Here is a 26402-nt window from a genome sequence, read left to right as displayed (position 1 = left end):
CGTCCCCCCCCCCCCCCACACACACACACATGGATGACATCAACTTCTCCAAATTCCTTAGGCCGCAACATTTACTTTGAACAAGCAGTCTTTTAGGGATCATATGGATATTTCACACTATCCGCTCACTACCTCTGTCTATTTTCCAGCGATTGCTTTATCAATAGTCTAGGGCCGTGGTCGGCAAACTGCGGCTTGCAAGCCACATGCGGCTCTTTGGCCCCTTGAGTGTGGCTCTTCCACAAAATACCATGGCCTGGGTGAGTCTATTTTGAAGAAGTGGCGTTAGAAGAAGTTTAAAAAATTTGGCTCTCAAAAGCAATTTCAATCGTTGTACTGTTGGTATTTGGTTCTGTTGACTAATGAGTTTGCCGACCACTGGTCTAGGGCAATAAGAGCACGTAAGGGCAACACATTGCTCATCCCCAGGAGGAAGAAGCTGAGAAAGGAGAGTCCCTGCAGGGCGGTCCTCCAAGAGGCCCCAGACACAGAGGACCCGTCCGCTCTCACAGCTGTTCCCAGTCGTGAGTGGCCAGTCTGCAGCTTGCTGTCCAAATCTGGCCTCTGCGGCCTGTTTCTGTAAAGCTCTGGAGCTAAGAATGGCGTTACCCTTTTAAAAGGCGGTAAAAAGAAACAGACAAAACCTCCAAACCAAACCAAACCGAAGAATATTTGTTCAGAGAATGTTTGTACAGAGACTGCATGTGGCCTGAAAGAACAAAAATATCTGGCTCTTTACAGAAAAAAATTGTGGACTCTCATATAAGACAGTTAACCCCCTAACTGAGCAAATCTGGTTAGTGGTAAGAACTTGAACGTGCAGACGTTGCCAACAGACCCCACGACAAACATCGTTGTCAGCATCCACGCGGTGCGGCGGGGGCCATGGCCCAGGAGCTTCAGCATTGGATTGTAATCAGTAGTTAACAAGCTGATTTCACACTGTGGCATGGCACCCAAGCATGGAAACTCTTCAAACAAAAGTTTGTGAGGTAAAATTTCCCTTACTACTCAGGATACAAATTTTGAATTTTTAAAATTCTGTTCTATTTCATTAAAAACATGCTGATTGAGATAGACTGACTCAATTTCACACCATGAATGGGTGGAGACAAAGTTTAAAAATACCCCCTACAAATGCCTAAAATAGCCAAACGAAACCAGGTGTGTAATGCTACTGACTCCACGTCGCCGAAGGCAGGAGCGGCCGGACAGTGTCCCATTCCTGGCTGGGGCCCTGAGCAGTCAGCTACAGACAACCGCCCCCACCCCCTGCTGTCCAGGGCAGCACGTCGCAGAAAGTTCTCTGTCCGCTGCCATGAGAGAAGGAATTCCCTCAGGACCTCCTGTGTTATGAAGTAAACCGGGGTTTAGGAATCTAGGATGAGGCTAACATAGCTGTGCCCCATCGGATTTGGAGAGACCTCACCCTCTCCTGTAACGTCAGGATTTGAATCAGGACCTGGGACCCATTACAGCACTTCCCTGTGCTGGTCAAGGCCACAAGCCACACGTGGAAGCTTCATTTCCTATCTCTCCCCTCCCCTTAATGGCTCTGTGAGCACTGGGCTTGCCCCTGCAAAGCCCTTAGCACGAGTTCTCTTCCTCCCCTTCTCTCATTGCCTCTCTCTTTTCTCTGTTTACTCTTTGTCCCCAGCTAGATTGTAAGCTATTGAGGTCTGTGGACGCCAATCCTCCCCGCTCAGTCCCCAGGCCGCTGCCCTATCTCACTCCCCTGTACTGTTTGCCATTGATTCTCAAACAATGTGTGTGGAATGAGTGAACCATTTCGAAAACTTCCATTCTTGGAGTGATTCCGAAGAAATGGAGCACTTGGGCTCAACAAATATCCTTTAAAAAACAAGAACACAGAAGCTCATTCTTATCACATCACTTAATCTAAGTCTGACCTTATATCTAAGCAGAAAGTGATGTTTCTACTCCCTGGACTGATTTACTGGCTTCAGATCACTAGTGTGTTGGACAGTCCCTGATGGCACCACTGCTTTGGATTTTCGGGGCAGCTAACCACCAGGAGCCACAACGAGGCTGGAGAATCAGCCATGTCCCAAAGCAGAGCCCATCCCACGGAACACCAGAACCATGTCGGCAAACAGGGCATTTTCCTCAGTGAACAGCTTGCTCCTCCTGTGCGAGTGTATCGTTCAAGAAGCAAAGCAATCAGTTTGACTGACTTGCATGTGGACCTGACTGGTGTCTTCAGCGTGATGCAGATGTGGCGCGCATAGGGTGCCAGATATAACCTGGAAGCTGGGGGCTAGCAGGAGAAAAGGAGCGTGAAAAGCAAACCTCTTCCAGTAAGACAGGCAAACCGAGTCGAATGGAATTTTCGAGCGTGCGTAAGAAATTACTATCCGTAAGCTTAATGATCTTTAAGCCACTTTTGATTTCCTTGTTCCTTATCCAGCGATTGGCCTGTGTGAGAAAGCACAGAGCAGGGCTTTATGAATGGCTAGGAGGTGAAAGCTTTTAAAAGTCAAGTTAAGAAAATTTGTTCAATCAACAAACAGGTTTGAAAGGTAAAAATAGTAACATAAAAAATACCACCACCACTCCCTCACAAATAAAAACATGTTTTAAGCCCAACGTTTGGGATTCTTCCTTTTAGTCAAATTTGGAACAAATGAAGAAAAGATCCACCTGGAAAACATTATACTTGTGCTGTTCCAGCCCGTCTCTCTGCCTTCACAATGGCTCCTTTTCCAAACCCGGTGGAGTATAATCTGAGCCATGGGGTTAGGAGTCAGGTAGCGGGATTCTGTAAATTCTAGGCAGGCTGGCCCTAAAACTCATCAGATCCTTACTTCGTTTTGACTCCTCAGACTTTTTAGGAACAAGGACTATATCAGGATGAGTTTCTGCCCCCACCGAAAACAGAAGAGTCAAGGTCAATCCCCTAAACTAATCCCATAACAATCAAAAGGAAGTTATGGGTGCCTCCCTTTTCTACATCCACTGAATGAGGGACTTGGGCTAAAAGACTCTAAACTCCCTCTAGATCTCCATCCCAGAATCTCACAAGTCAGTTTAAGTCCACTTTAGCACCGGTAATGGGTAGCACAGTGTTAAGCATAGTCAACCTGAAGAAGCACTTGTTACACACCTGATCTTGGGGGTCAATCATCAAAGGCCATCGTCTCCCTTGAGTCACCAAAATACCATTTTCCGTGGATATCATGTCCCGGGGCAGCCCATCCGTGTTCCACTGCCGAATTTCGTAGGGATCACCAAGAATGCTGATGAGACTGAAGGAAGAATCGATGGGGATCTCCAGAGACTGGCAGTCCTGGGTCCAACACTCTATCAGCTGCAGGGGCAGGAGAGCTTACTTGTAGAGAACAGGAACCCTCAGTAAGTGAGGGCACACACACAACATTGGGTTAGGGGGAAGTCCTGCCAGGCTCAGCAGGCATCCTGGCGAGGAGCATGGGACACAGGAATTGGACTAAAAATTAGGAGATCTGGGTCCTTTGGACATGTCACCACCTGGGCTGGGCCTCATGTGTAAATGACAAAGAGTCACAGTAGTCTTCAATCAGGGGTGTACTGCCCCTCTTGGGAGAGTCTGGAAGCACGTGGAGAAGTTGGGGTTAACACAATGACCGAGGGAGCTACTAGCAGTTAGTGGGTCGGGGGAGAGGATGTTGGCATGTCACCTCCTTCGATGAGTGGCACAGTCGTGCACAACAGAGAACACTGTGTCCCCAGGAGCACCACCGGGCTCCTGCGGAACCTATATGAATCCTATGCTGACTAGGTTTTGCAACTTAAAGACAAGGGTGAAACGTTTTAGGGAGGCATTTTGTAAAAATGGCTTGAAAATCACTCTGATCATTTAGATTCCTGCTCCTTGCTTTGCCTAGTCCTTTGAAGCCGCCTCACCAATTCAGGCTGACTTTAGATGCCACTTCTGATCATAATAGTAGGGGATTCCCTGTCCCTTTTTCTTCCCTCAGGTTCTTGTGATGTGAATGTAAGTGATGAATAACTTTCTAAGGCAGGAAAAGAAAGGGAAGAGAAGGGAGAGGTGAAGGGGAAGGGGAAGGGAAGGGAAAGGAAAAGGGAAAGGGGAGGGGAAGGGAAGGGAAGATATGTGTTAAGGAAAGGCTACTGGACCATCACTGGCTGACGGGAGAGGGGAAGGGCTGTGGAGGTAGAAATAAATTTCCAGGTGGAGAACCTCCAGAGTGGACAGCCTCCATCTAAACTCAAGAAAAGGACCCCTGTCCTCCTCCCCACCCCCCCCCCCCCCCCCGCTGCCCCCACCAGCCCAGTTTCAGCTGCTTCTCATTACTCTTTAGAGAAGGCATGTTTACTCACCATTTGCCGATACTGGGCTGTGAAGGCCCCGTAGTAGGCCACGCAAGCTGCTGCTATGAACACATTCCCGATGATATTCGATAGCTCCTCGTCGAATTTATTGATGGTTTCTTCCCATCGAACTTTCTCATCTCCTAAGGCAGCTGTCAGCTTTCCAGCACGTATCAGACGTGCTTTTGTCAGGGCCATATTCCTTGCTGGAAAATTTTAAGAAAATCAGATTATGTTACTTAATCTTTTCCTAAAATAGAAGTTTATTCACCTGCTTCTGTTTATAGTAGGAATTAGCATTATTTAAGCACTCTGTGCTATTTATTTTCTGAATCAAATGCATGTGTTGCTTTATGTTACAACTAGATGCCTGGTGCATGAATTCGTGCATGGGTGGAGTCTGGCTGGCCCTGCCCCGATTGGGGTGGGGGGACCGATTGGGGCTGGGGCCAGCCAGGGGGAGGGGCTGTGGGAGGTTGGCAAACCGGGGGTGGGGGGGGGGGGGACCACAGGAAGTTGGCCGGCCAGTGCCCGCCCCCTGCCCCCCCCTCCCCCCGCAGTGCGCCTCATAGCGACTGGTCGTTCCTGTTATTTTGGTTGCTTAGGGTTTTATATATATAGATGTAACATGCCCCCAACAAGCCATATTCACATATAAGAGTTGAATCTATACCATATTCCAGTTCTTCTAATTTTATATTAGGAGGCATTTAATGCACTAGTCTAATGGAATTATGTCCTGCATGTTGAATGAAGCTGAGATATGACTGACTGCCTTAAAACTCCTTCTACTTTTGCCCTGGCCAGCTTGACTAGTGGTTAGTGTTGGCCCAAGGACTAAAGGTTTGTGGTTCAATTCCCAGTCAAGGGCACACACCTCAGTTGCAGGTTTGCGGCCCCAGTGGGGGTGCATGCGGGAAGGAACCAATGAATGTGTCTCTCTCACATCCATGTTTCTCTCTCTCTCTCCCCCTCCTACTTGCCTTCTTCTCTTTCTAGAAATCAATGGAAAAAGCAAGCAAACAAACAAAGTCTACTTTTGAAAATCAGGCATTTTCTGATCAAAATACATTTTATGAGTTACTTACTCAGACTTTCTTTCTCACTCACACTCTTATCATATTCATCTTGTAAGGCCTGTATTTGATCTTCCACTTTTTTTAGCAATGCTCGCTTTTCTTTCAGGGTAGCCATAGTAACATCAAGTTCAGCCTAATAAAATAAAGTAAATATGTATGAATAGGCCCCAAAAGAAGGTGAAATCTGCCCACGTATAATACATTTTTTAAAAGTAGGATGGATTTATGTTCCCTTTTACATGTCCTCAAACATTTTGAGATGATATACAAAGTTGAAACAAATATAAAATCACATAAGAGAAGAGCAGAAGCAAACACATGAGAACAAAACAGAAACAAAGCCCAATGAAATAAATCCTAGAAGGAAAAGAGAGACAGATTTACCAAGCATTGGGGATGAATTAGTGACTACACTGGATTACCAACTTTAAGCGATGAAACAAAGGAAATAGGCCTGCAATAGTGAAAACGGATCTTTCCTGACTAGTTCTCAGGAGCAGGGATCGCACACCATGCCCTTCGAGCCAGTGCCAGCCTGCTGCCTGCTTTCGTATGGTTTGTAAATGAGTGGTTGGGGGGAAAAAAATCAAAAGAACAATATTTCATAACACATGGTGATTGTATGAAATTCAAATCCTGGTGCCCACAAATGAAGTTATATTGGAGCGCAGCCATGCTCATTCATGTGTGCAGTGCTGATGGCTGTTTGTATGCTGCAAGGGCAGAACCGAGTAACTGCAACAGAGACCCTAGAGCCAGCAAAGCTGAAAGCACTTACTCTCTGAATCTTTTTTTAAAAAAATATTTTTATTGATTTCAGAGAGGAAGGGAGAGGAGAGAGAGATAGAAACATCAAGGATGAGCATCATTGATTGGCTGCCTCCTGCACGTCCCACACTGGGGATGGAGCCCACAACCTGGGCATGTGTCCTGACCTGGATTCGAACCATGGCCTCCTGGTTCATAGGACAACACTCAACCACTTAGCCACGCCAGCTGGGCTATCTGAATCTTTATAGAAAAAGTGTGCCAACCCCTACTCTACAGCCCCAGTTCCTTCAGTAACCCGCTCCACTACATGACCACTCCATCCTGCTTGGGACCTCACTTCCGATTGCGGATTAAGCTAGATTTCAGAGCCTCAGAGGGCACTGTCAAGGGTGGGAGTAATTAGAAAAGGGAAACATATAACATCTGATCCTAGAGCTAAACGGGATCGCAAAAATACCATAGGCAATGTGAATATACTAAGAATTCATTTTCCTTTTTGCTGGAAGAGGGTTGATTTTAGAGGTCATTTCTGAAAAAAATAATCTTTGCAATGGAGTGGCTAAGAGCCCCAGTTATGGGGCCAGAAAGATTCTTCCCCAGCCCAGTTCTACCAATTTCAATACCTGTGTTGGTGGTTTTGTTAAGCCTCAGTTTCCTAACCTATAAAATGGGGATAATAGCAGGTGAGGATTAAATGAGATGGTACATGTGAAACTCACCCACAGCCTGGCACATCGCAAACAACTCATGAGGACACTCCTGATGTTAAGTTCTCAGGGGTCAACGCCGGAGCAAAAGTGAAACACCTGGGGATGCCCTGTTCTAATTCCAGGGACCCTACTGAGTGTCCTGACTGGAAACTTGCCCCTGGTCCTCAGCCTCCCACCCAGCCCTAAAAAATGTCCAACAGGAGCTGGGCTCAGCCTGGAGCTCTGACAGCTGCCTCTGCTCAGGCTCCCCTGCTCTGTGCTCTGCCTCTCCAACCTCTACCAGGCCAGACTTCCCAGAACACAGAGGCTGCAGGTCTCTGTTCACAACCCTGTTCCTTATCGCCTTGGCCTGGTATTGAGGGGCTTCCATCGCATGGCTCCCCCTGGTGGGCCGACCTCAATCTCTGCTGTGAAGGCACCATGCTCACTCCTGCCTCCAGCTTGGCCCCTACTGAAAAAGTCTTTCCCAGTCCTCTGTCTGCTTGAACCTGTGGGTGGGACGTTTGGAAATGGTAACTTCTAGAAATCATTGGAAAGAACGTAATTTAATCTAGAGCCCTCTGCTTCCCTTTAATTCATGTGGAGAATATTAAGCTGGATACCCAACACATTCATCATAACAAAATAAATTAACTAATAGGTCAAGATTTAAAAATTGTTGAAGAGAACATGGACAAATTCCCTATGTTCTCAAAGTAAGGAAGGCCTTTTTATGTATGACACAAAATTCAAAAGCTATAAAAAAGGTTTTTTACATGTGGAAACAAATAATCTTTGCCAGCTTTTTTTTTTTTTTTTTTTAAAGACAGAAACTAGAGCACTGTTACTATCTACATTGCTTAGGGTCACGGGGCATGATAAAGGAAGCTTGAATGATGGGTGATCATGGCCTTTAATTCTATAAAAACATCACAACACAGATAACATACCTGCGCGGCACGGAGCTTCTGCCTCTTTGGTTCAACTTCTTTCACCACCCGAGAGTACAGGTCCATGGCTCTCACCCACATGCACATGGATTTACATGCTTTGGATACTTTCTCTACTTTCTCAGGCACAAAATCAGGATTATTAATATACTTTTGAAGCTTTGCCAATATCTGAGGCTTTATGTTTTCCTTATCATATTCTAAAAGTCTTCTGAGAAAGTTAGAGTCACCGAGAAGTTGCTTTGCTGTTGGCCAATCAGGCCTGAAAAACAGAAGTGGTAAGTTAGTAGCATTGTAGTAAAATAGCATGGGAATCAAAGAAATGCATTCTTTGGAGAACATTATTATCCCAATAAGTGGGTAGTTTTCATCTCAATACTATAATCCCAGTAAATGGTAGTTATGTACGCCATAATTTATGGGCAGACAGGTAATTGGATGGCTGATGTTTCCTACTACCCAGTTTTAGCAGGGAACGAATCATAAAATCATAGAGTTTTAGAAATGTAAGGCAACATAGAAAAACCAGTTTTATCATTAAAATGCCCCAGACACTCACATTTTAACCTTCTTTCCTTAGATTAGATCATTAAAATCTCTTGCCAGGACACTATGAATCACCTTCTAACTGATTTTATGTCTCTCAGTCAACCTTATCTCCTGTGAACTTTTGCCAAATTGGTCTTCCTCACATGAAAATCTGATTATGTTGAAAACGTTCAATGGCTCTCAGTCCCCTGTGGCCAGGGCTCTCCGTCTGTGCTTTAAGGGCTGCCAGGCCCCCACTGAGGTGCTGGCCAGAGGGTCTGGAGGAAAGCCTAGCAGGGGGGTGCTCTAGCCCTCTTCCCTTTGCTTTGATCAGTTTTACATGGAAAGGTTTCTTATAACATAAATTTTATTGAAAACTAAAAATATTGTATTACTAAAGAAAGTTTGAAAACTACATGTCTACCAGAAGAAATCTCAACTGCTTAGCACAGCATATGAGACCTTTCATGATGTAATCCCTGCCTTCCTGCCCAGCCCATCCCATTCCATGAGCATTGAAGGTCGCTGGGCTCTCTCCATGGTCCTACTCTCCACCTGAGCATCATCCCTCCAAACCCCCACTCACATCTCCCCAGGGGCACTCTTATCTCAGCCCTCCTAATACTATGCAACTTTCTCATGTCTTGAAATTAATATTTTTCATGTCTGTCTTTGCAGCAGACTGTATGTGCCTTGTTAAAAAAATGCTTTTTGAATCAATTTGTTGAATGACTGCCCAAAGCAATGAGCGGGTAGAGAAGAGAATGAACACTGAGAAAAACTGCAAAGAAATTCCACCAGGTGTTTCGGCGATACATGATTCTGGGTTACTCACTTGGCATTCAAGAGAATGGAAATTGCTTCCATAACAGTCATGACCAGGTCTGGGGGCTTCGTAAAAACTCTGATTTCAGATATATCGGCTTTATCTAAGGAGTCCAGCGCTTTATTGGCGGCGTCGAGTGCAGGCAGAGCTTCTTCAAGGTCTCTCTGAGCATCATCAGCTATTGCTTGGGTTTCTTCGGCTTTGACCTTGGCCACTGCTTCATCTTCTTGCACAACGCTACGGACCTAAACATTGAAATATGACTGCTTAAGTGGTCTCAATATTTGAATTTCAATACTTAAAAACAAAGCCAATAATAATGTCATATTTGCCCCTTTGGATTAGACTGATGAGGATAGAGGATTAGCTATACTGAATTTTACCCTCTCCTTACTGCGTCTCATGCTATGTTGATAGAATAACGGAGAAAAAGTTAGAATAGACAGTTCCTTCTAGGACAGTGGTCGGCAAACTTATTAATCAACAGAGCCAAATATCAATAGTACAACGATTGAAATTTCTTTTGAGAGCCAAATTTTTTAAACTTAAACTTCTAACGCCACTTCTTCAAAATAGACTTGCCCAGGCCGTGGTATTTTGTGGAAGAGCCACACTCAAGGGGCCAAAGAGCCGCATGTGGCTCGTGAGCTGCAGTTTGCCGACCACTGTTCCAGGAGAAGAATAGGTGCTTTAGGTTTATGGGCGATACTTTTCTTACAACTCTCTCTTTGGGTTCCACTCTTTAGGTCCACTCATCTTCAGGGAGAGAATCAGACTGTTTTATTGAAGGGAGATTGTTTACAACTTAAAATAAATGCTAATCTGTTATTTAATTATTTTAATGACACGTAAGATAAAAAAAAACTAATAATTTGTCATTGTACATAAGTGATCAGTTGGTGACTAAAGCTTTCTCACCCACAAGTCAGGTTAGTCAGTGTACCTGATCAGCATTTTCTTGATCCACTGCCAATTTGTCCATCAGGGCTTCGACATCTTGTGATTTTGTTAAAAGGACAGGTTCTAAAGCAGAAAGATCAAATTTCATTTTATCTACTAGTATGTTGGTTTCTAATAGCTTGGTAAGACCGTTCGTCACCCGTTCACGTGCCTAAAGGACAATGAAAATATTTATTATAATGAGTATTAGAAACTATACATTTACTGGCCTCTCTTACTCATGTAATAGAATTTTACATCTGCAGAATTGGTAAATCAGTTTGTAATATTTAAAATTGTGACTATATGCCCAACCGGCATGGCTCAGTGGTTGAGCATCAACCTATGAATCAGGAGGTCAAGGTTCGATTACTGGTCAGGGCACATGCCCAGGTTTTGGGCTCGATCCCCAGTGGGGGCTGTGTGGGAGACAGCTGATCAATGATCTCTCTCATCATTGATGTTTCTATCTCTCTCTCTCCCTCTCTCTTTCTCTATGAAATCAATAAAAACATGACATTCACCAGTAAGTCTGAATCCATGGCCCTTGGCCACCAGAGTGGGGCATCACTGGACTGTGGGCTCACCATGTGTTATTTTTTTTCCCTGTGGTCGGTTGGTAGCATGTTGAATGAATGAGGACAAGTTCAGATAGAAATTCCTGGAGGCCACAGCTCTGAGAGCTGCGACAAGAGAAAAATTCTGAGATGTCCTAAATTAAATTACAGCAGACTGGAGGGTGGGAGGAAGAGGCAAGGAAAGTTAATCAGTTAGTAGCCACGGGACTAAACTAACAACAGACTGCTCATATTCCTGACAGTATGTGGAAACTTTTAATCAACTTCTGTATGCCTATTTCAGCAACTATTCAGGCAGCTTTCAGGCACCAGCATATCTTGCTTATGCTTGAACATTCTGGACTATTGCCCCAAATAGTCCCAAAGCATTAAATACTTCTTTTTGATGTACAAGTCACCCGTCCCAGAACTCTCCCAGCATCACCTACCCACAACCCCCTTATCTGTAGCCAATGTAAATTCTTCCAAAATAACCTACATCTTTTCTCCCAAACTCATTGTATAAAAGAACCCTGTGAGCCCCAGGACAGTGGATACATATTCTTTTCTCCACCCAGCCCTGCTGCTGGTGGTGTAGAATGCGGGTTCCGGGACCTGGTCCTTTTTCTGGCCAGCATGTGGCTCAATAAACCCTTTCTCTCAAGACAATGTTCAGCCTCGAATCCTTGAAGGTTTTTTTTTTTCTTTTTAAACACCTGTTTCCTCAGGATGGTCAGCAGGGCTGAGAATCCCCAGGGAGACAGTGTCTTAGGTACTTCTTTAGGTTGGTGGATCTAAACCCTACTTCCCAGTGGTTGAAAACTTTTAACTAGGATGGAAGGGGTGGCATTTGGTACAGAAGACTCCTAGGAATACCGTTTTTTGGAGGTGAGTCAGAAAGCTTGGTTGAGATTGACAGGTTTCAAAAATCTCTGCCAAGTTCTTTGACATTTACCAGGTAAAAATCCACTGAAAAACATTTAAAATATATAAATGGTAAATGCTTCCATTTTTATTGTGTTGAAAATTTTAGGTCATGTGAATAGCCTGATGATGATGACAATGATGATGATAGAAGCCACTATTTTCTGAGTACCTCATATGCATCAGATCCTATACCAAGTACTGCACAATCTTATTTAAATTCCACAACAATACAAGAGGTCGGTAGAGATATATTTAACCGTATTTTCTAGTAAGACTTAGAGAATTTGTAAAACATGCCTAAGGTTGTGTAGGAAGAAAGAGGCCAAGCATAGGTTGTACATAGTCTGCCTGACACCGAAGTCTCTGCTCTCCATGGGAACTATTGGCACATTAGATGACAAAATCCCCATCTCTGTTACCTAACGAAAGTTTTCTGGTGACTAGCTCTCTGCTTAACTTTGATGCTGTTACAATGTCCATATCATTCTACTGAGCCAATGACACTCATGTAAATGATAGAAAACAAAGCATATATATTAAGGAAGGGGAAGACTCATGGACCGACAGCATGATACAGGTTTTTGTCATATTGTATGTTGTCAAGGGCACTTGCCAGGATGGAGAGGGCTCCAGCAGGTAAGATGGCACATAGACCTCCCACTCATTCTGGCAAAAGTTTTGAGTTCAAGCAATACATTTTTTAAAAAAGATACTTTTATTGATTTCATAGAGGAAGGGAAAGGGAGAGAGAGAAACATCAATGATGAGAGAGAATCATTGATTGGCTGCCTCCTACATGTCCCACACTGGGGATCGAGCCCACAACCTGGGCATGTGCCCTGACCAGGAATTGAACCATGACCTCCTGGTTCATGGGTGATGCTCAACCCCTGACCCACACCAGCCGGGCTAAGCAATAGAAATTTTTAAAAATATTAATATATATTTATATTTGATTAATTCTCACCTGAGGATATTTTTTCCCCATTGATTTTTTAGAGAGAGTGGAAGGGAAGAAGCATGGGGAGAGAGAGAGAATCATCAATGTGTGAGAAACACATCCATTGGTTGCCTTCTGCATGCATCATGACCGGGGCTGGAGATGGACCTTGCAACCCAGGTACATGCCCTTAACTGGGACACAAACTTGAGACCCTTCAGTGCAAGGGCTGGTGCTCAAACCATTTAGCAACACCAGCCAATGTGTTCAACTTACTGAAACCAACTGCTTCTTTTTATCACTGAGCATAGTCAGGTAGAGATTGATGAGTTCCAGGTAGGAGGTGGGCGTGGTATAGTACCGTCTCCGGAGCTCTGTGTAATAGCGTTCTGCCATATTGGAGACACTTAAGTGAACATTCACACACATAAGGGAAAGCTTTTCTTTTAGTTCATCATTTCCGGTGTCAACATGTGAGAAAAATGTCTTTGATACAGAAAGAAGTGCTTCTCTGGGCCACTGTAAATAAAGACATAATTTGGAAAATCTGTTGCTCATTTCCATAATATGTGACTTAACAAATAAGAAAAATGTATATCTCACCTGGTTTACTCCTACTCATGTCTATGATCTATATACATAAAACCCTAATATGCAAATAGACCGAACGGCAGAACAACCGAACAACCAAACAACTGGTTGCTATGACGTGTGCTGACCACTAGGGGGTGTGTGCGGAACATGGTGGGCATCGGCAGCAGGCGGCAGAGTGTGAAACATGGTGGGCATTGGCTGCAGCAGGATGGTGGAGCAGGTGAGCAGGGGCGCCAGACCAAGGCAAGGGGGCTGGTCACTGTCATCGGGGCGAGCCTCTAGTGGTTACTGAACATTCTTTGCTCCTACATGACACGGTCCTGCCCGGCTCTCGCACCTGCTGCCAGTGCTGACCCCAGCACGGGAGCCGCCGCTTGCACCCACTGCCAGTGCCTGGCACCAGCCCCTATCGCTTGGCGCCATCAGCAGGTGTGAGCAGCGGCTGCCAGCACTGATCACCCCTCAGGGCTTCTCCACCTCCCCCTGCTCCTGAGGGGCGATCAGGGCTGGCAGCCACCGCTCACACCCACTGACTGCGCCGGCTCCACTCCACCCGTTGCTGGTGCTGGCCCCAATTGCTCCGTGCCATCAGTGGGTGCGAGCGTGGCCTGCACCATCAGTGCATGGGAGCGGCGGTGGCGGGAGCAGGGCTGCCAGCAGACAGGGACTGGGGGCCATGGTGGGAGGGGCCGAGCGGGGGTGCGGAGGATGGGCCAAGACCCACCCCTGTGCCCACCGCAGCCTCATGGCCCATAGTTCCTTTCAAGGTGCATGAATTCATGCACTGGGCCCCTAGTGTTTAATAAACTGAACAGCTGTGTTCATTTGAGGGAGATCTGAGTCTGCATTTGCTCTCCTCAGCACAGTGTCTGGCACATAGCAATTGTTCAATAAGTTTTTGTTGATTAATGAATAAATAATTAGGTGTCTCTGGGATAATTCCATATATTACATATATTACAAGGACCTCATGTGCTCACTAGGTTTATTATGCAGTTTGGACTTCAGGTCCATTATTATAATCACTGTCCTGCTCACCTCAACTCCTTTGCTCCTCTCTTGTTTCTTTGAGCTCACCTGAACCTTAGTCAAATGCCGCTTTCTGTTACCCCATGCCAGTGACTGTGCAGCTGAGCCTGGTGGAGAAACACACAGCCGTGCTGACTGGTCTCACTTTAAATTCATGGCAACCAGTTCCAGCAGGTTCGTAGTGCAGCCCAGAAAATCTACATTTTCTAAGGCATCCCTAATGTACTCTCCTAAGTGGACATTTTACACCCTATATTACTTTCTCAGACTGTTAATACTTCCTCTTTTCTCTTCATTTTCAGCTGATGACCTTGCTTCCCACATCACTAAAAAATAAAAAAATAAAACCAGAAGCAATGAAAACAGAACTTCAATGAGTTCTCATGCATCTGCATCTGTGCTCACCACTCTACCTTCCTCCTGGTACTCTGGGGTAAGTTGTTCATGCTCCCTGTCCAAATCAGCCCCTTCATTGATGACTTGATTCTATCCTTTCTTGTCTACTCAAAGACATTGGTCTAACAACCCTTAACTCTGTCTGCTCTACCCTCAATATATTTCTTTTTTCTGGATCATTTCCATCAGCACACATATGTGCTATTTGTGTTTCTCACTTAAAAATACGTTTCTCTTTGCTACACATACCACTCTAGCTATTACTCATCTCCTGGTGTTCCTTTGGGGAAAAACGTCTTGAAAGAGTTGGCAGTAGTCCCTTCTTATCCATGGGCGATACCTTCTAAGACCCCCATGGATGCCTAAAACTGTGAATAGTACTGGACCCTATACACACTATGTTTTTTCTTCCTCTTATATATAAGTACCTTTTCATTTAAAGAAAGCACTTAATGGTTTCTCTTTGGCATATCTGAACTGCCAGCACCACTACCACTGTGCTTTGGGGTCATTATTAAGTAAAACAAGGGTTACTTACACATAAGCACTATGATACCTTGACAGTAGACCTGATAATGGAGATGTCTACTAAGTGACTAATGGGTGGGTAGTGTATACAGTGTGGATATGCTGGAGAAAGGAGTAATTCATGTCCCAGGAGGGACAGAGCAGGATGGTGTGAGATTTCATCACACTACTTAGAATGATATGCCATTCAAAACTTAAAAGTTATTTACTTCTGTCATTTTCCATTTAATATTTTTGCACTGAGGTTGACCCTGGTAACTGAAACCATGGAGACTGAAACTGTGGATAAGGGGGTGCTACTGAACTCATTGTCTCAGATTCCTCTTCCCTCTTCTCTATTGAACCTTATCTCCCATAACTCTACTGAAACAGCTCTTGTCAAGATGACTGACGTCTACATTGCTAAATTCAATAGTCTCCTCTCCTTTATAAATTCTGCTTTGCCTTTGTCTGATAATTGTCAATGTCATCTCTTGCATATGAGTAAATTTTTAGAGGGCTTTAAAGGTAGCGCCATATTACTCCTTTAAAATCAAGCAAGTCCAACTTCAGGAAGTCACCAACCTGGACAAACCAGTCAATGGTACAGCAGTTCACAAGGGATGGGAACATCCGGCACCGGGACCGGAAGGCCTCTCCCACAGGGCTCATACAGAGAACAATGTGCAGCTTCTGACGGACTCTGTTAATAAAGTATTGAAACACCTGCCAAAAAAAAAAAAAGATATTTTTTTCAATTTAAAATAAGGATGAAGCAACAATGAAAACAAGTATTGGCTACCAATATCAATTAAAAAATGTTAGTGAAGTAAATGTGTAAATTATTTTGTTTAACATCCATTCCAACCCCTGTTGTCTGGAAAAACTAAACATGACATTTTTCAGACTCCTTTGCAGCTACAGTCTGGATGTGATGATTCTCCTCACCAGGGCATTTATGGATACCCCTTGAACTAGTGGAGGGTGGTATTTATATGAAGTTTTGCTCTGGGGTGGAGGACCATTGGGGGAGAGAGACAGGGTGCAGGGCAACATTTTTTGCAGGTGCAGAGCCTGGTAAAAGTGGTATGGACCTGGAGCCACTATCTCCAGATGTGGCTCCTGTTAGAGGAGGTCACTGAGAGGACATGACTTCTGGGTAAGCCATATGCTGGTCACCCTTCCTTGTCCTTAGATTGCATGTTCTGCCCACTGTTCCCACAGTGGGAGCCATTTCAAGGACAAAGTCTTGAGAGAGCAATGTGTTGTAGAGACCATCTGGACAATAGATGTGGCTGAATCTAGTTAAGTCCTCATATAAACTTTTAAGATTCTGGTAGGCAGTATGGAGATCTACTCACCTTGCAGATGTCCAAGACAAAAATTCTCTTGCTTATTTTTTAAAAAATATATATTTTTCTTGATTTCAGAGAGGAAGGGAGAAGGAGCGAGAGATAGAAACATCAATGATGAAAGAGAATCATTGATCAGCTGTCTCCTGAATCCTGCAGCTCCCCCACTTGGGATCGAGCCCACAATCCGGGCATGTGCCTTGACTGGGAATCAAACCGTGACCTCCTGGTTCATAAGTTGATGCTCAACCACTGAGCAACACTGGCCAGGCAGTTTTATTGCTTATTAAACCTACTACCTACCAATCTGCAGTGGTCTCCCCCTTCCTTCGGTCTCTCCTTGCTGTCTGTGTACAGGGACCCATTTCATATTTCCCCCAGGGAACTCCAAGGTTGTGAACTAAGAGCTCCCATTTCAGTGGCTTCTTGACAGGGTGAAGGATACATGGCTTTGGAGCTGGCAGCTGAAGCAGCAGCACGCTGATTGGTTTAGTGGCTTCCTGGCTCAGCAGGAATGGGTGGCAAGGCAGCAGCTTCCTTGACCGTTGACTTCTACAGTGTGCATTTCACATCATTCCAAGGAATTCAGCCTGGAATCCCTTTCTTTGGCCCTCCCAGTGATTGTGTGCCTTGAATAAAGCCATTTCTACTTACATTAGCTGAAGTAGACCCTGCTGTCTATACCTATAAGACCTGATCTAGTAGTAGAGGAAATTCTCATGAAAGGACACAGAAGACATGAAGAATGGCCATAAAGTTAAAGAAGGTGCAGAAAGAAAAAGCAGTGGGGTAGGTAGATAAACAGCATACGGAATTTAGCAGAGTGCCAGCTGTGTGTGTGTGAGGGAGGGAGGGAGGGAGAGAGGGGAGAGAGGGAGAGAGAGAGAGAGAGAGAGAGAGAGAGAGAGAGAGAGAGAGAGAGGAGAGAAAGTATGCATTTCTGTTTTAGTTGTGCCATAACCTTGCTGATAGGCAAGGGAGTCAACAGCACTGGACTCCTCAGGCAGGGGACTGAGGGCGTGTGATATCTTTGGACAAGACTATGACCTTCATGGGGCAGTAGGGTTTCTGCTTTCCATGGACTTCTTTGGGAGTCTGGTGAACCATCGCTTTGAATGCAGGATATAAAATATGAAGAATTACTAAAGAAACCAATTATACTAGTAAAGAAATTCTACCCACAGACTCCTTAAGGAGATTTGTGGACCATTTAAAAAAAGGCTAGACCATTTTTTGTTCTATAAAGGCTTATAGCCATTCTCACACATCCTACCTCATCCCTATTTCCCTCGGAAATTCCGACTTCTTTAGCTCTTGGTCTGGTGGCTGCTAAAACCTGCTCCAGTTCATCCTTTTCAAATAAGTTAGGCACTTCACCTGAGTTCAAGATGTTATTTACATCTTCTAGGAACTCCTCCACTACAATCTGTAGAAGGAAGAAGAGTGATCATTATAACTCATGCAACTGTTTTACATTGTAAAGTATAAAGCAAATATTTTTTTCAAAGTTCACATTCAGTTAGTTTTATCTTTAAGAGAAGATAATCTTAAAAATTAGAGAGAATCTTAGTATTTTAACATAGTAAGTACATTGATATTTGGCATCACCTTTTTCATGGTTTGGTCATATGTGCAAGCATTTTATAGTCTGCTCCTTTCAGCGAACATTCTGTCGTAAATATTAACCCGTAATTCTGTAGAGTACCCATCATATTTACAACCATTAATGGGAGCATAGCACACCATTGAGCTGATGTGCCATACATTTACATAAACTTAGATAGTTTACAGTCTTACGTACATCATAAGAACATATTTAGACCTATAGCCTTTCTCCCTGGCTGGATTATTTCCTGGGGGATAAATTCCCAGGAGTGAGATTAGCAATTAAAGTACATGAATGTTTTCTGAATTTTGAAAATTTTAAGGTTTCCTATTCAATTCAAGTATGACTTCATTAACCTTTAACATGTAATATTGTTAATGTGGGGAGTGTAAATGTTTCCTTAGGGAGAATTTAATTTGCAGTCCTTTGATTATTAGCAAGGGCAAATATTATTCCACATTTCTTAGTTTCCGTTAAAAAATCTGCTCAAACTTTGGAACCATTTATATACAGACTAGAGGCCCGGTGCATGAAATTCATGCATGGGGGAGGGGGGGTGTCCCTCAGCCCAGCCTGCACCCTCTCCATTCTGGGACCGCTCAGTTCTCTGGCTAGACTGTACCCCTATCTTGGCTTCACAGATGAGCAAAGCTGCCGCTTGAAACTACTATGTGGGCGCTGCAGGTAGGAACTCAGTCTGCCAAGTTCCAAGTGCTGATTGTTGTGAGTCCCCCACCACCCATTACATTCCCGGTGGTCAAGGCCTGCAGATTCCCCCATTGTCCCCATGATGTGCGACTGGCCTGAGACTCCCAAGAAGTGCTCCGCAATGCAGCATAACCTGGCATTCCACCTTGGCTCTCTTTTCTCACTGGAGGAACTGTAGGCTCAGGGGAGACCTCTTGGTGTGATGCTGCACCAGCATGTAGCCACTCCTTTACGATTCAATGCAGTCCGTCCTCATCTCTGTGGTGCCCAGGGGGGTGATTCAGCCTCTGCCCCTTGTTCTAGGGTTTTCTCAGTGGTATCATGTCCATAAATAGTTGATAGTTATTTTGGGGGATGGAGTAAAATGGGAACAACTTATACCACCATCTTGGTGATGTCCCCACTCCATAATTTTGTTCTGGTGTTATTCTCCTGATATTGTTAGAGTGTTTATCTGCATTCTCATGTAGCTCTCTTAGCATCTTTAGGACAACTATTTTGAATTATTTGTGGGAAAATTTGTGGATCTCTGTTTCTTTGGGGCTAGTTGTAGGAGGCGTACTGTATTCCTTTGGTGAAGTCATGTTTCCCTGATTCTTCATGAACTCTATAGCTTTACATGGGTGTCTGCACGTTTGAAGAAGCAGTCACCTCTTCCAGACTTTACGAACTGACTTTGGTGAGGGAAGACTTTCACCTGTGGTTAGGGGCACCCTGGGGCCTGCTATGACCCCTGGCTAGTAGTACAGTACAGGAGGGCAAGTGTAGAGGTGTTTGATAGCACAGAGTCTGGGGTGGTAGCGTTATGTCTCTGGCTGAGGTCACGGGGCCCACAGTGTCAACAACTATGTGTATCTTGGTCAGCACTGCAGGGGGTCTGCCGTGGCTGCAAGGAGTACTTGGGTCCTCAGCCGTGCCTCCAAGTCCTGTGGCTAGGAACCAGGGCAGGCATTGGCGGAGGTCAGAGCCGGTGATGGGCACACATTTCACTATGGGTATTCCTCATTTGTAAAAAACATTTACATACTCAGATAGGAACTTACTGCATGTCACAGATGTTAAAAAATTTCCCCCATTTTATGATTGGACTTAATCCCATTTATATGTGTTTTAAAAAGTAAAATGAACTTTAAAATATTTATGCATCAGATCTATTGCTTTCTTATTCCCTGGCTAATTTCTATAAAGGTTCCCCCCCTCCCCCGCAATGTTAAGATATTCAAGTGTAGTGAATGTAGAAAATTCTCTACTATAAAATAAATTTAAATCAGTGAAAATGGTTGTTGTAGACATATGTAAGTCTTATTTTACTTTTTAAGATACTTTAACCCCAAAACATAGCTGTTATTTTTTTCCTTTTCTTGAGAAAAGCCTATTTTCCTAATTGATTTCACTTAGGGAATTCCTTTCCTATATCTACCTCTACAGAAATAGTTTACTACCTTCTGCTATCTACATGCTTCCCCTCAAAGAGAAGCTAAAATCATTCTCACCCCCTTAACCTCTGATCATATTTACTTACTTAGAATTTCAAGGAGGAAGTAATAGTTGGTAAAATAAATAAAAATGTGCTATAAAAGTCCTTTTCAAGACCAAGACGTTTGTTATCAGAGGGAACGAGCCCCTGAACAGCATCATAAAACTATTCGAGCACATACATGATTGTAGCCCTTTCCTGTTCTGATATGTTGGATACTGAAATACATACCTGTGTGTCCGTGAAGAGGAAAACCATGTTCTTGTCCTCTACACCAGCCAACTTGTACAACTTCCTCAGGTCTTCATGAAAACTCTCATAATTATATCCCCGACTCAGTTCAATCTGTAAACATTTGTAACCACAGATGTGAGCTGCAAGTCTCGTGAGAGACTGCTTTCCGGTGCCTCCTACTCCGACGAGCAGGGCGTTGCCTCTCTCCTGACGAATCATGCGGGCAATTCTGCAGGAAGCAAAGCAGAGAAAGAGCTATTTCAACTGGACAGATGTGGCTTCTCAGAGGGCCTGCCTCCGCGTGGAAGGCTGGCGACCAGCTGAGTATCATCCCTGCATTCCACTTGTTTTTTCTATAACCTTGAACTCCTCTTTCTTTAGGCATGCATATCGGCCTTGTTATACTGTATTTGTACCTCTGTGAACACCTTATTAGACCCTTTTTTGTAATGATCCATAACATTTAAAACAAACAAAAACCAATCTACTAAAGTTTAGCAAAAAATAACAACCCTGGGGATATAGAAAGTTCATGCATATATATGTAAGATACATCAAAACTAACTTACATTATACCAAGATTTGTTATAGACCTTTGTCCATCTAGTATCTATGTAAAGAATTTTGCACAACCTAATTACATTTTAATACAAAACAAATTAGAACGATGTATATGGGGCACCTTTTATTTTTTTATTTATTATTTATTTTTTTGGCTCCCAAATTTATTTATTTTTTCTTATTTTTTCTCATTTTTTTATTAAGGTATTATATGTGTACATATCTTACCATTGCCTGTCCCCCCCACCCCACTCCCATACATGCCCTCACCCCCCCAGAGTTTTGTGTCCATTGGTTATGCTTATCTGCTTGCATACAAGTCCTTCGGTTGATCTCTTATCTCCCCCACCTCTCCCTAACCTTCCCACTGTAAATGGGGCACCTTTTAGCACTCTACCTGGAAACGTGTTCTATCGCATCCTGGAAGAACACCAACTTTACTTCTTTGGGATTTGTAAGGTTATAGTCATCAAGATAGTCCTGGAGAACATTTGCGATTTTCTCCATATCAGGCATGTCATTATAAATCCGATCAGATTTATCTGCTCCAAACTATAAGATGATTTATAGGAGAAGAAATGAGTTGAATCAATACTATATACACACACACCACACATGACCTTAGCAGGGAACATTATTTTATCTATGTTGTTATTTAATCATTTGCTTACATATATGCTAGAAGGGTTTTCAAAACAAGGGAACTGGGACTAAGGAAACTCAGATTTTTGTGACTAAGTGACAATCCACTTAATTTAACTTCCTCAAGTAGTATATTGAGATTTCAGTTTTGTTTGCAATAAAATTAACACAGGAGCTCAGGAATACATTTAAAAATGTTCTTACTATACATTACTCTGGTTTCATAATTTTGTTCCTGGGCTGTTGACATCAGAAAAACTAAATGATTTGAAAATGATGCCTGGCAGACTGTTATGGTTATAAAAAATCATGCCAGAACTATATGTAGTTTCTACCCAGCAGCTATCCAATAAATAAATCATTGAGAATGAAATGTGGTATAAACTATAGGGAACTGAGGTCTTGTTTGGACCTATTGATGATGTCTTTTATTTGTTGCAGCAACTGAACTGGGGGCATGTTCATTTGGTAACTTTGACTAAAATGCCCGTAGACAATGCAAGAAGAGTCCAACTGTTCTTTTCCTTTGCTTTATTCCCCCATCCTATATAATAAAGAGCTAATATGCTAATTAGACCAAACAGCAGAACGACCGTCCGGATGACCTTCTGGATGAAGCTGGGGCTGCGAGGGCCAAGCCCCTTGCACAAATTTTATGCATCGGGCCTCTAGTTTGTTAATAATATCACACACAGGAAATATAACCCCACCTGAAAACAATTTTTGGACTTTGTGTTTAATGTAACATTTAAATAAATATATTTTATACAAATCAATGGTTTCTCCTTTTTACTTGTCAGGGGTTACCAGAGTGATGAGGGATTGCATACGTATAAACACAATGACGAGTTCGTTCACTTGTTTAATCAGCAGTGACTAGCTCCATGCTGGGATTTAGGGTGAACAAGGGAGGTATGGCTCTTCCTTCTCACAGACACTAGGAATGTTGAACCCAAATAAGAGTCAACTTGTAAAACAAGACAGCTGCCTGTCAACAAGGGCAGGGTGCTTAGGTGGAAGACTTATTCTAGGCAGGTCTAGAGGGTAAAATTAGGGCCCATATGTGGTTGCTGTTGGGGTGACAGACTTGAGGAACTTAATACAAGGAAAATTTTGCTGCGAATTAGAGCTCCTCTGAAATGAAGAGGGCAGCACTGTTCACCAGTGAGCTTCCCATTGCTGGAAGCATTTGAGCGGAGGATGCACAGGTACATGCAGTCAGGGGGAGTCCAGTCCTGAGTTAAGAGACTAAACCTCCTTACCAGTTATATATCTGATGGGCCTCTGATTCAAATTATTATCAAAATGAATGTAACTAGATCAGGAGTCAGCAATCTTTTTCTCTAAAGGGCCAGATAGTAAGTATTTTAGGCTCTGCAGGCCATATGGTCTCTGTTACTGTTTGGCTTTGTAATGCAAAAGTAACCCCATAAATAGTATAAATAGAATTGTGTGGCTGTTCTCCTTTAGAACTTTATTTGCAAAAATGGGCAGAAGGCCGATTGGGCCTATGGGCCATAGTTTGCTGACCCCTCATCTAGATCTTTAATTTTCACAGGTGTAAAGTTCTTGTAGAATGTGAATCTGAACTTTATAATTTTAAAATTATAAGGTTTATAATTGTAACATTCATATAATTATAATCTTCAGATGTAGTCAAGTCATTAGAATATACTTGCCTTCATGAAATCTCCAAATAGGATGGGCTTAGTCAAAAAATATTCTAGGCCAATTGCAATTCCAAAATGTTTGTCTATTCAAAACACAAAATAAAAATATTAGCTATTTTACTTAGAAGTCTTAATTAGTACAAATGAACCTGAGGGAAAGCCATGTTAATACTGTACCACTTTAGTTTGGTTGATAATCTCTCAGGTTTAAGGTTAAGAATATAGAATATTAATAAGCATTTTATTAAATAATACATATTGAATACAAATTAATAAGACATATTTTAGAAATATCCTGCCTTCTTATCAGACAAAATGTTTCTTCTAAATTCTATCCTCTACTTAAAATTCTACACTTAATTAAAATATTAACCCTTTTTGAATTTCAATACAATGGATTGTATAGTATTGCATATATCCTATATAATAAAAGGCTAATATGTAAATAGTCTGAATGGCAGAACAACCGAACAACCGGTCGCTATGATGTGTGCTGACCACCAGGGCGCGCATGTGGAACATGGCAGGCATCAGCAGCAGGCAGCAGAGCACAGAACATGGCAGGCGTCGGCTGTGGCAGGATGGTGGAGCAGGTGAGTGGGGGTGCCAGACCAAGGTGGGGCACCAGTTGCTGTCACTGGGGTGGGCCTCTGGTGGTTACTGAAAATTCTTTGCTCCCACACGCCATGGTCCTGCCCGGCACTCACACCAGTCCTGTTCACACCTGTTGCTGGTGCCAGAGCTGCTGCTCGCACCAGCTGCCAGCACCCTGATCCTGATTGCTCAGCGCCATCAGTGGGTGCAAGTGGTGGCTGCTGACCCTGATTGCCCCTCAGGGCTTCTCCACCTCGCCCTGCTCCTGAGGGACCATCGGGGCAGCAGCCACCACTTGCACCTGCTGATGGCTCCACTTGCACTTGCTGCTGGCACCAGCCGTAATCGCTCTGCACCATCAGCAGGTGCAAGCGGGGCTGGGGCCGTCAGCACATGGGAGCAGCAGTGGGAGTGGGGCTGCCTGCAGACAGGGGACCAGGGGCTGAGGTGGGAGGGGCCAGGTGGGGGCAGGGAGGATGGGCTGAGACCTGCCTCTGTGCCCACCACAGCCTCCTGGTCCACAGTTCCTTTCAAGGTGCACGAATTCCTGCACTGGGCCCCTAGTTTTATATATTTGAGGCATTGAAAAAAAAACTTTTACTTAGGAATGACTAAAATTCACTTTGCTTTACCCTATATAAGATCATTTTAATTTTCCTTTATAGAAACCAAATTGCTTTTCTACTAAAAAAAAAGCAGCTAAATAAAGATTCATACTTACTGGCCATTTCTGTCAAAATAGAATGGAAATATTCCTTGTCTTCATTATTAATCAGGCGATCATGGAAGACTCTTTGACATTCATGGCAAAAGAGTCTAAATATCTGTATTTCTTCTCTTATTGTTCCTGGATCACATTGGAGGATACCTGTTTTTAAGAAAAGGAAAGAAGAAAAATTCGACATTTGTGGAACATATAGTATTAGTTTTATGACCTATAAGATCCTTAAGTCCAACTTGATTCCCACACTACCAGAAATGGGTTCTTCGCCCATGGATATACACATGTGTAATAGTGACCTCGTTTTTTGAAAGTAAAACTGGGACACATTACTTGACAACATTTTTCTTTTTTGCTTGCTTTGTGTTTCTTTCCCTGAACATGTGAAGTGTAAGCAATGTTCATCTCATTATTACATTCAGTTGTAGTACATTAAGGGAGGAGTGTCACTTTAAAATATATATTTTCATCAAGCAACTTCCCCTATCCCGACCTTTACACTGTTTTCAAAACATCAATGTCCTCTCTTATTCTTTCCCAACGTTCAGTTCTCATCCTTCTGGCTTCTGCTCAAATTATTCTGAGTACTTTTTGTATTAATATAAATTGTTACTGCAAACACAGTTCGAATAATTTCAAGTGACAACAAAAGCAGTGATGTACAGAAGTGCAGGACGTGTTCATTCTCTATGGGACCCTTCCCTGGGGCTCCTCACAGTGTGCAGAGGGGGACGGGGAGTCTCTACCATGAGCACTGGTGCGCGTTGACAGAAGGCACCTTACAGCATGGCTGGTAGCCTCGGTGCCGCTGTGGGATAATAGGGGATTTCTATAGATAGCTTTTTTTGTGTGTGTGTTTTTTTTTTTTTTGCAGCTCACATTACGCATGCATGTTTGTGATATATGTTTCTTGAAAGGGTTAAACATTTAATTATTTTCAGCTAATATTTGTAAGAATAAGGGCATTTCTAGGACATGTTGATAAAATGTGAGGACAAGGGGAAAGATATTCAAATTTGGAACTTCCTGGATACTCTATGATGTATCATTGTTGGAGATAAAATGCATCCTGAACTTTGAGGCTCAGAAATTACCTAAAACTTAAGAATAGAAAGGCAACAGGGACGAATGATAAATAAATGACTAGATCAGACAATGTCTGAGGACCAGAAAGTGGGTCCAAAGCAATCACTAAAGTAACAGAGCCATGCTCCAATGCTTCCTCTGGAAAACTAGCTCATGAATTCCAGAACCAAGCTGGGCAGGAGGGTAAATCTTAGTGGAGGAAGAGTTCAAGTTATTGTGCCATCCTGTGGCAAGGATGCTATGCCAGCTGCAAGAGTCCTGGGCTCTTGAAGGTTACGGGGGCAGGAAAAGGAAAAGAGAATTGCAGAGGCAGCGGAATGGGAGTTGGAAAGATAAGGGACCTGTGGAGAGAACTGAGCAACAGGGAGGCGAGGGCCAAACGGGACGGTCAGGGTTCTTAAAGCCAAGCCCCAGCTTCTGCCATCAGCCATTATCTCCTGCCGCATTCCCTGCCTTTTTAATAAACAATGGATCTCCTCTGTGATTTGTAATGAATTAGATTCTGATGAGGACAAAAAAGGGAGCAGGATTTCAGAGAGCCCAGTCATTGCTTTACATGGAAGTGCTCGATAGCTTTCACTTACGGCACTTCATAGATATTTAAAATATACTTATACACTTTAGTCGGTTTGAATCTTTGTTGAGAATAAAATATTCAGTAATGTCTAAACAAGAGAAATGGACAGA

General features: G+C 43.4%; 1 protein-coding gene across 1 annotated transcript in view; it reads right to left on the bottom strand.

Annotated features, from left to right (window-relative positions):
• The window catches only part of DNAH6 (dynein axonemal heavy chain 6), a 216325-nt gene that overhangs the window by 57625 nt on the left and 132298 nt on the right, over nt 1–26402 (bottom strand). The window contains exons 42-55 of the mRNA XM_054727991.1: nt 24630–24776; nt 23324–23397; nt 21400–21554; nt 20439–20670; nt 17690–17842; nt 15650–15790; nt 12815–13057; nt 10119–10286; nt 9185–9420; nt 7822–8083; nt 5417–5544; nt 4342–4534; nt 3125–3328; nt 2311–2436 (exon numbers count right to left, since the gene is read on the bottom strand). Coding sequence (XP_054583966.1) covers nt 2311–2436; nt 3125–3328; nt 4342–4534; nt 5417–5544; nt 7822–8083; nt 9185–9420; nt 10119–10286; nt 12815–13057; nt 15650–15790; nt 17690–17842; nt 20439–20670; nt 21400–21554; nt 23324–23397; nt 24630–24776 — 2462 coding nt within the window. The remainder of the gene's footprint in view (nt 1–2310; nt 2437–3124; nt 3329–4341; nt 4535–5416; nt 5545–7821; nt 8084–9184; nt 9421–10118; nt 10287–12814; nt 13058–15649; nt 15791–17689; nt 17843–20438; nt 20671–21399; nt 21555–23323; nt 23398–24629; nt 24777–26402) is intronic.

The sequence above is a fragment of the Eptesicus fuscus genome, chromosome 16, assembly GCF_027574615.1.
Source record: "Eptesicus fuscus isolate TK198812 chromosome 16, DD_ASM_mEF_20220401, whole genome shotgun sequence".
NCBI classification, from domain to species: Eukaryota; Metazoa; Chordata; class Mammalia; order Chiroptera; family Vespertilionidae; genus Eptesicus; species Eptesicus fuscus.
This window is presented reverse-complemented; position numbering and strand designations above follow the sequence as displayed.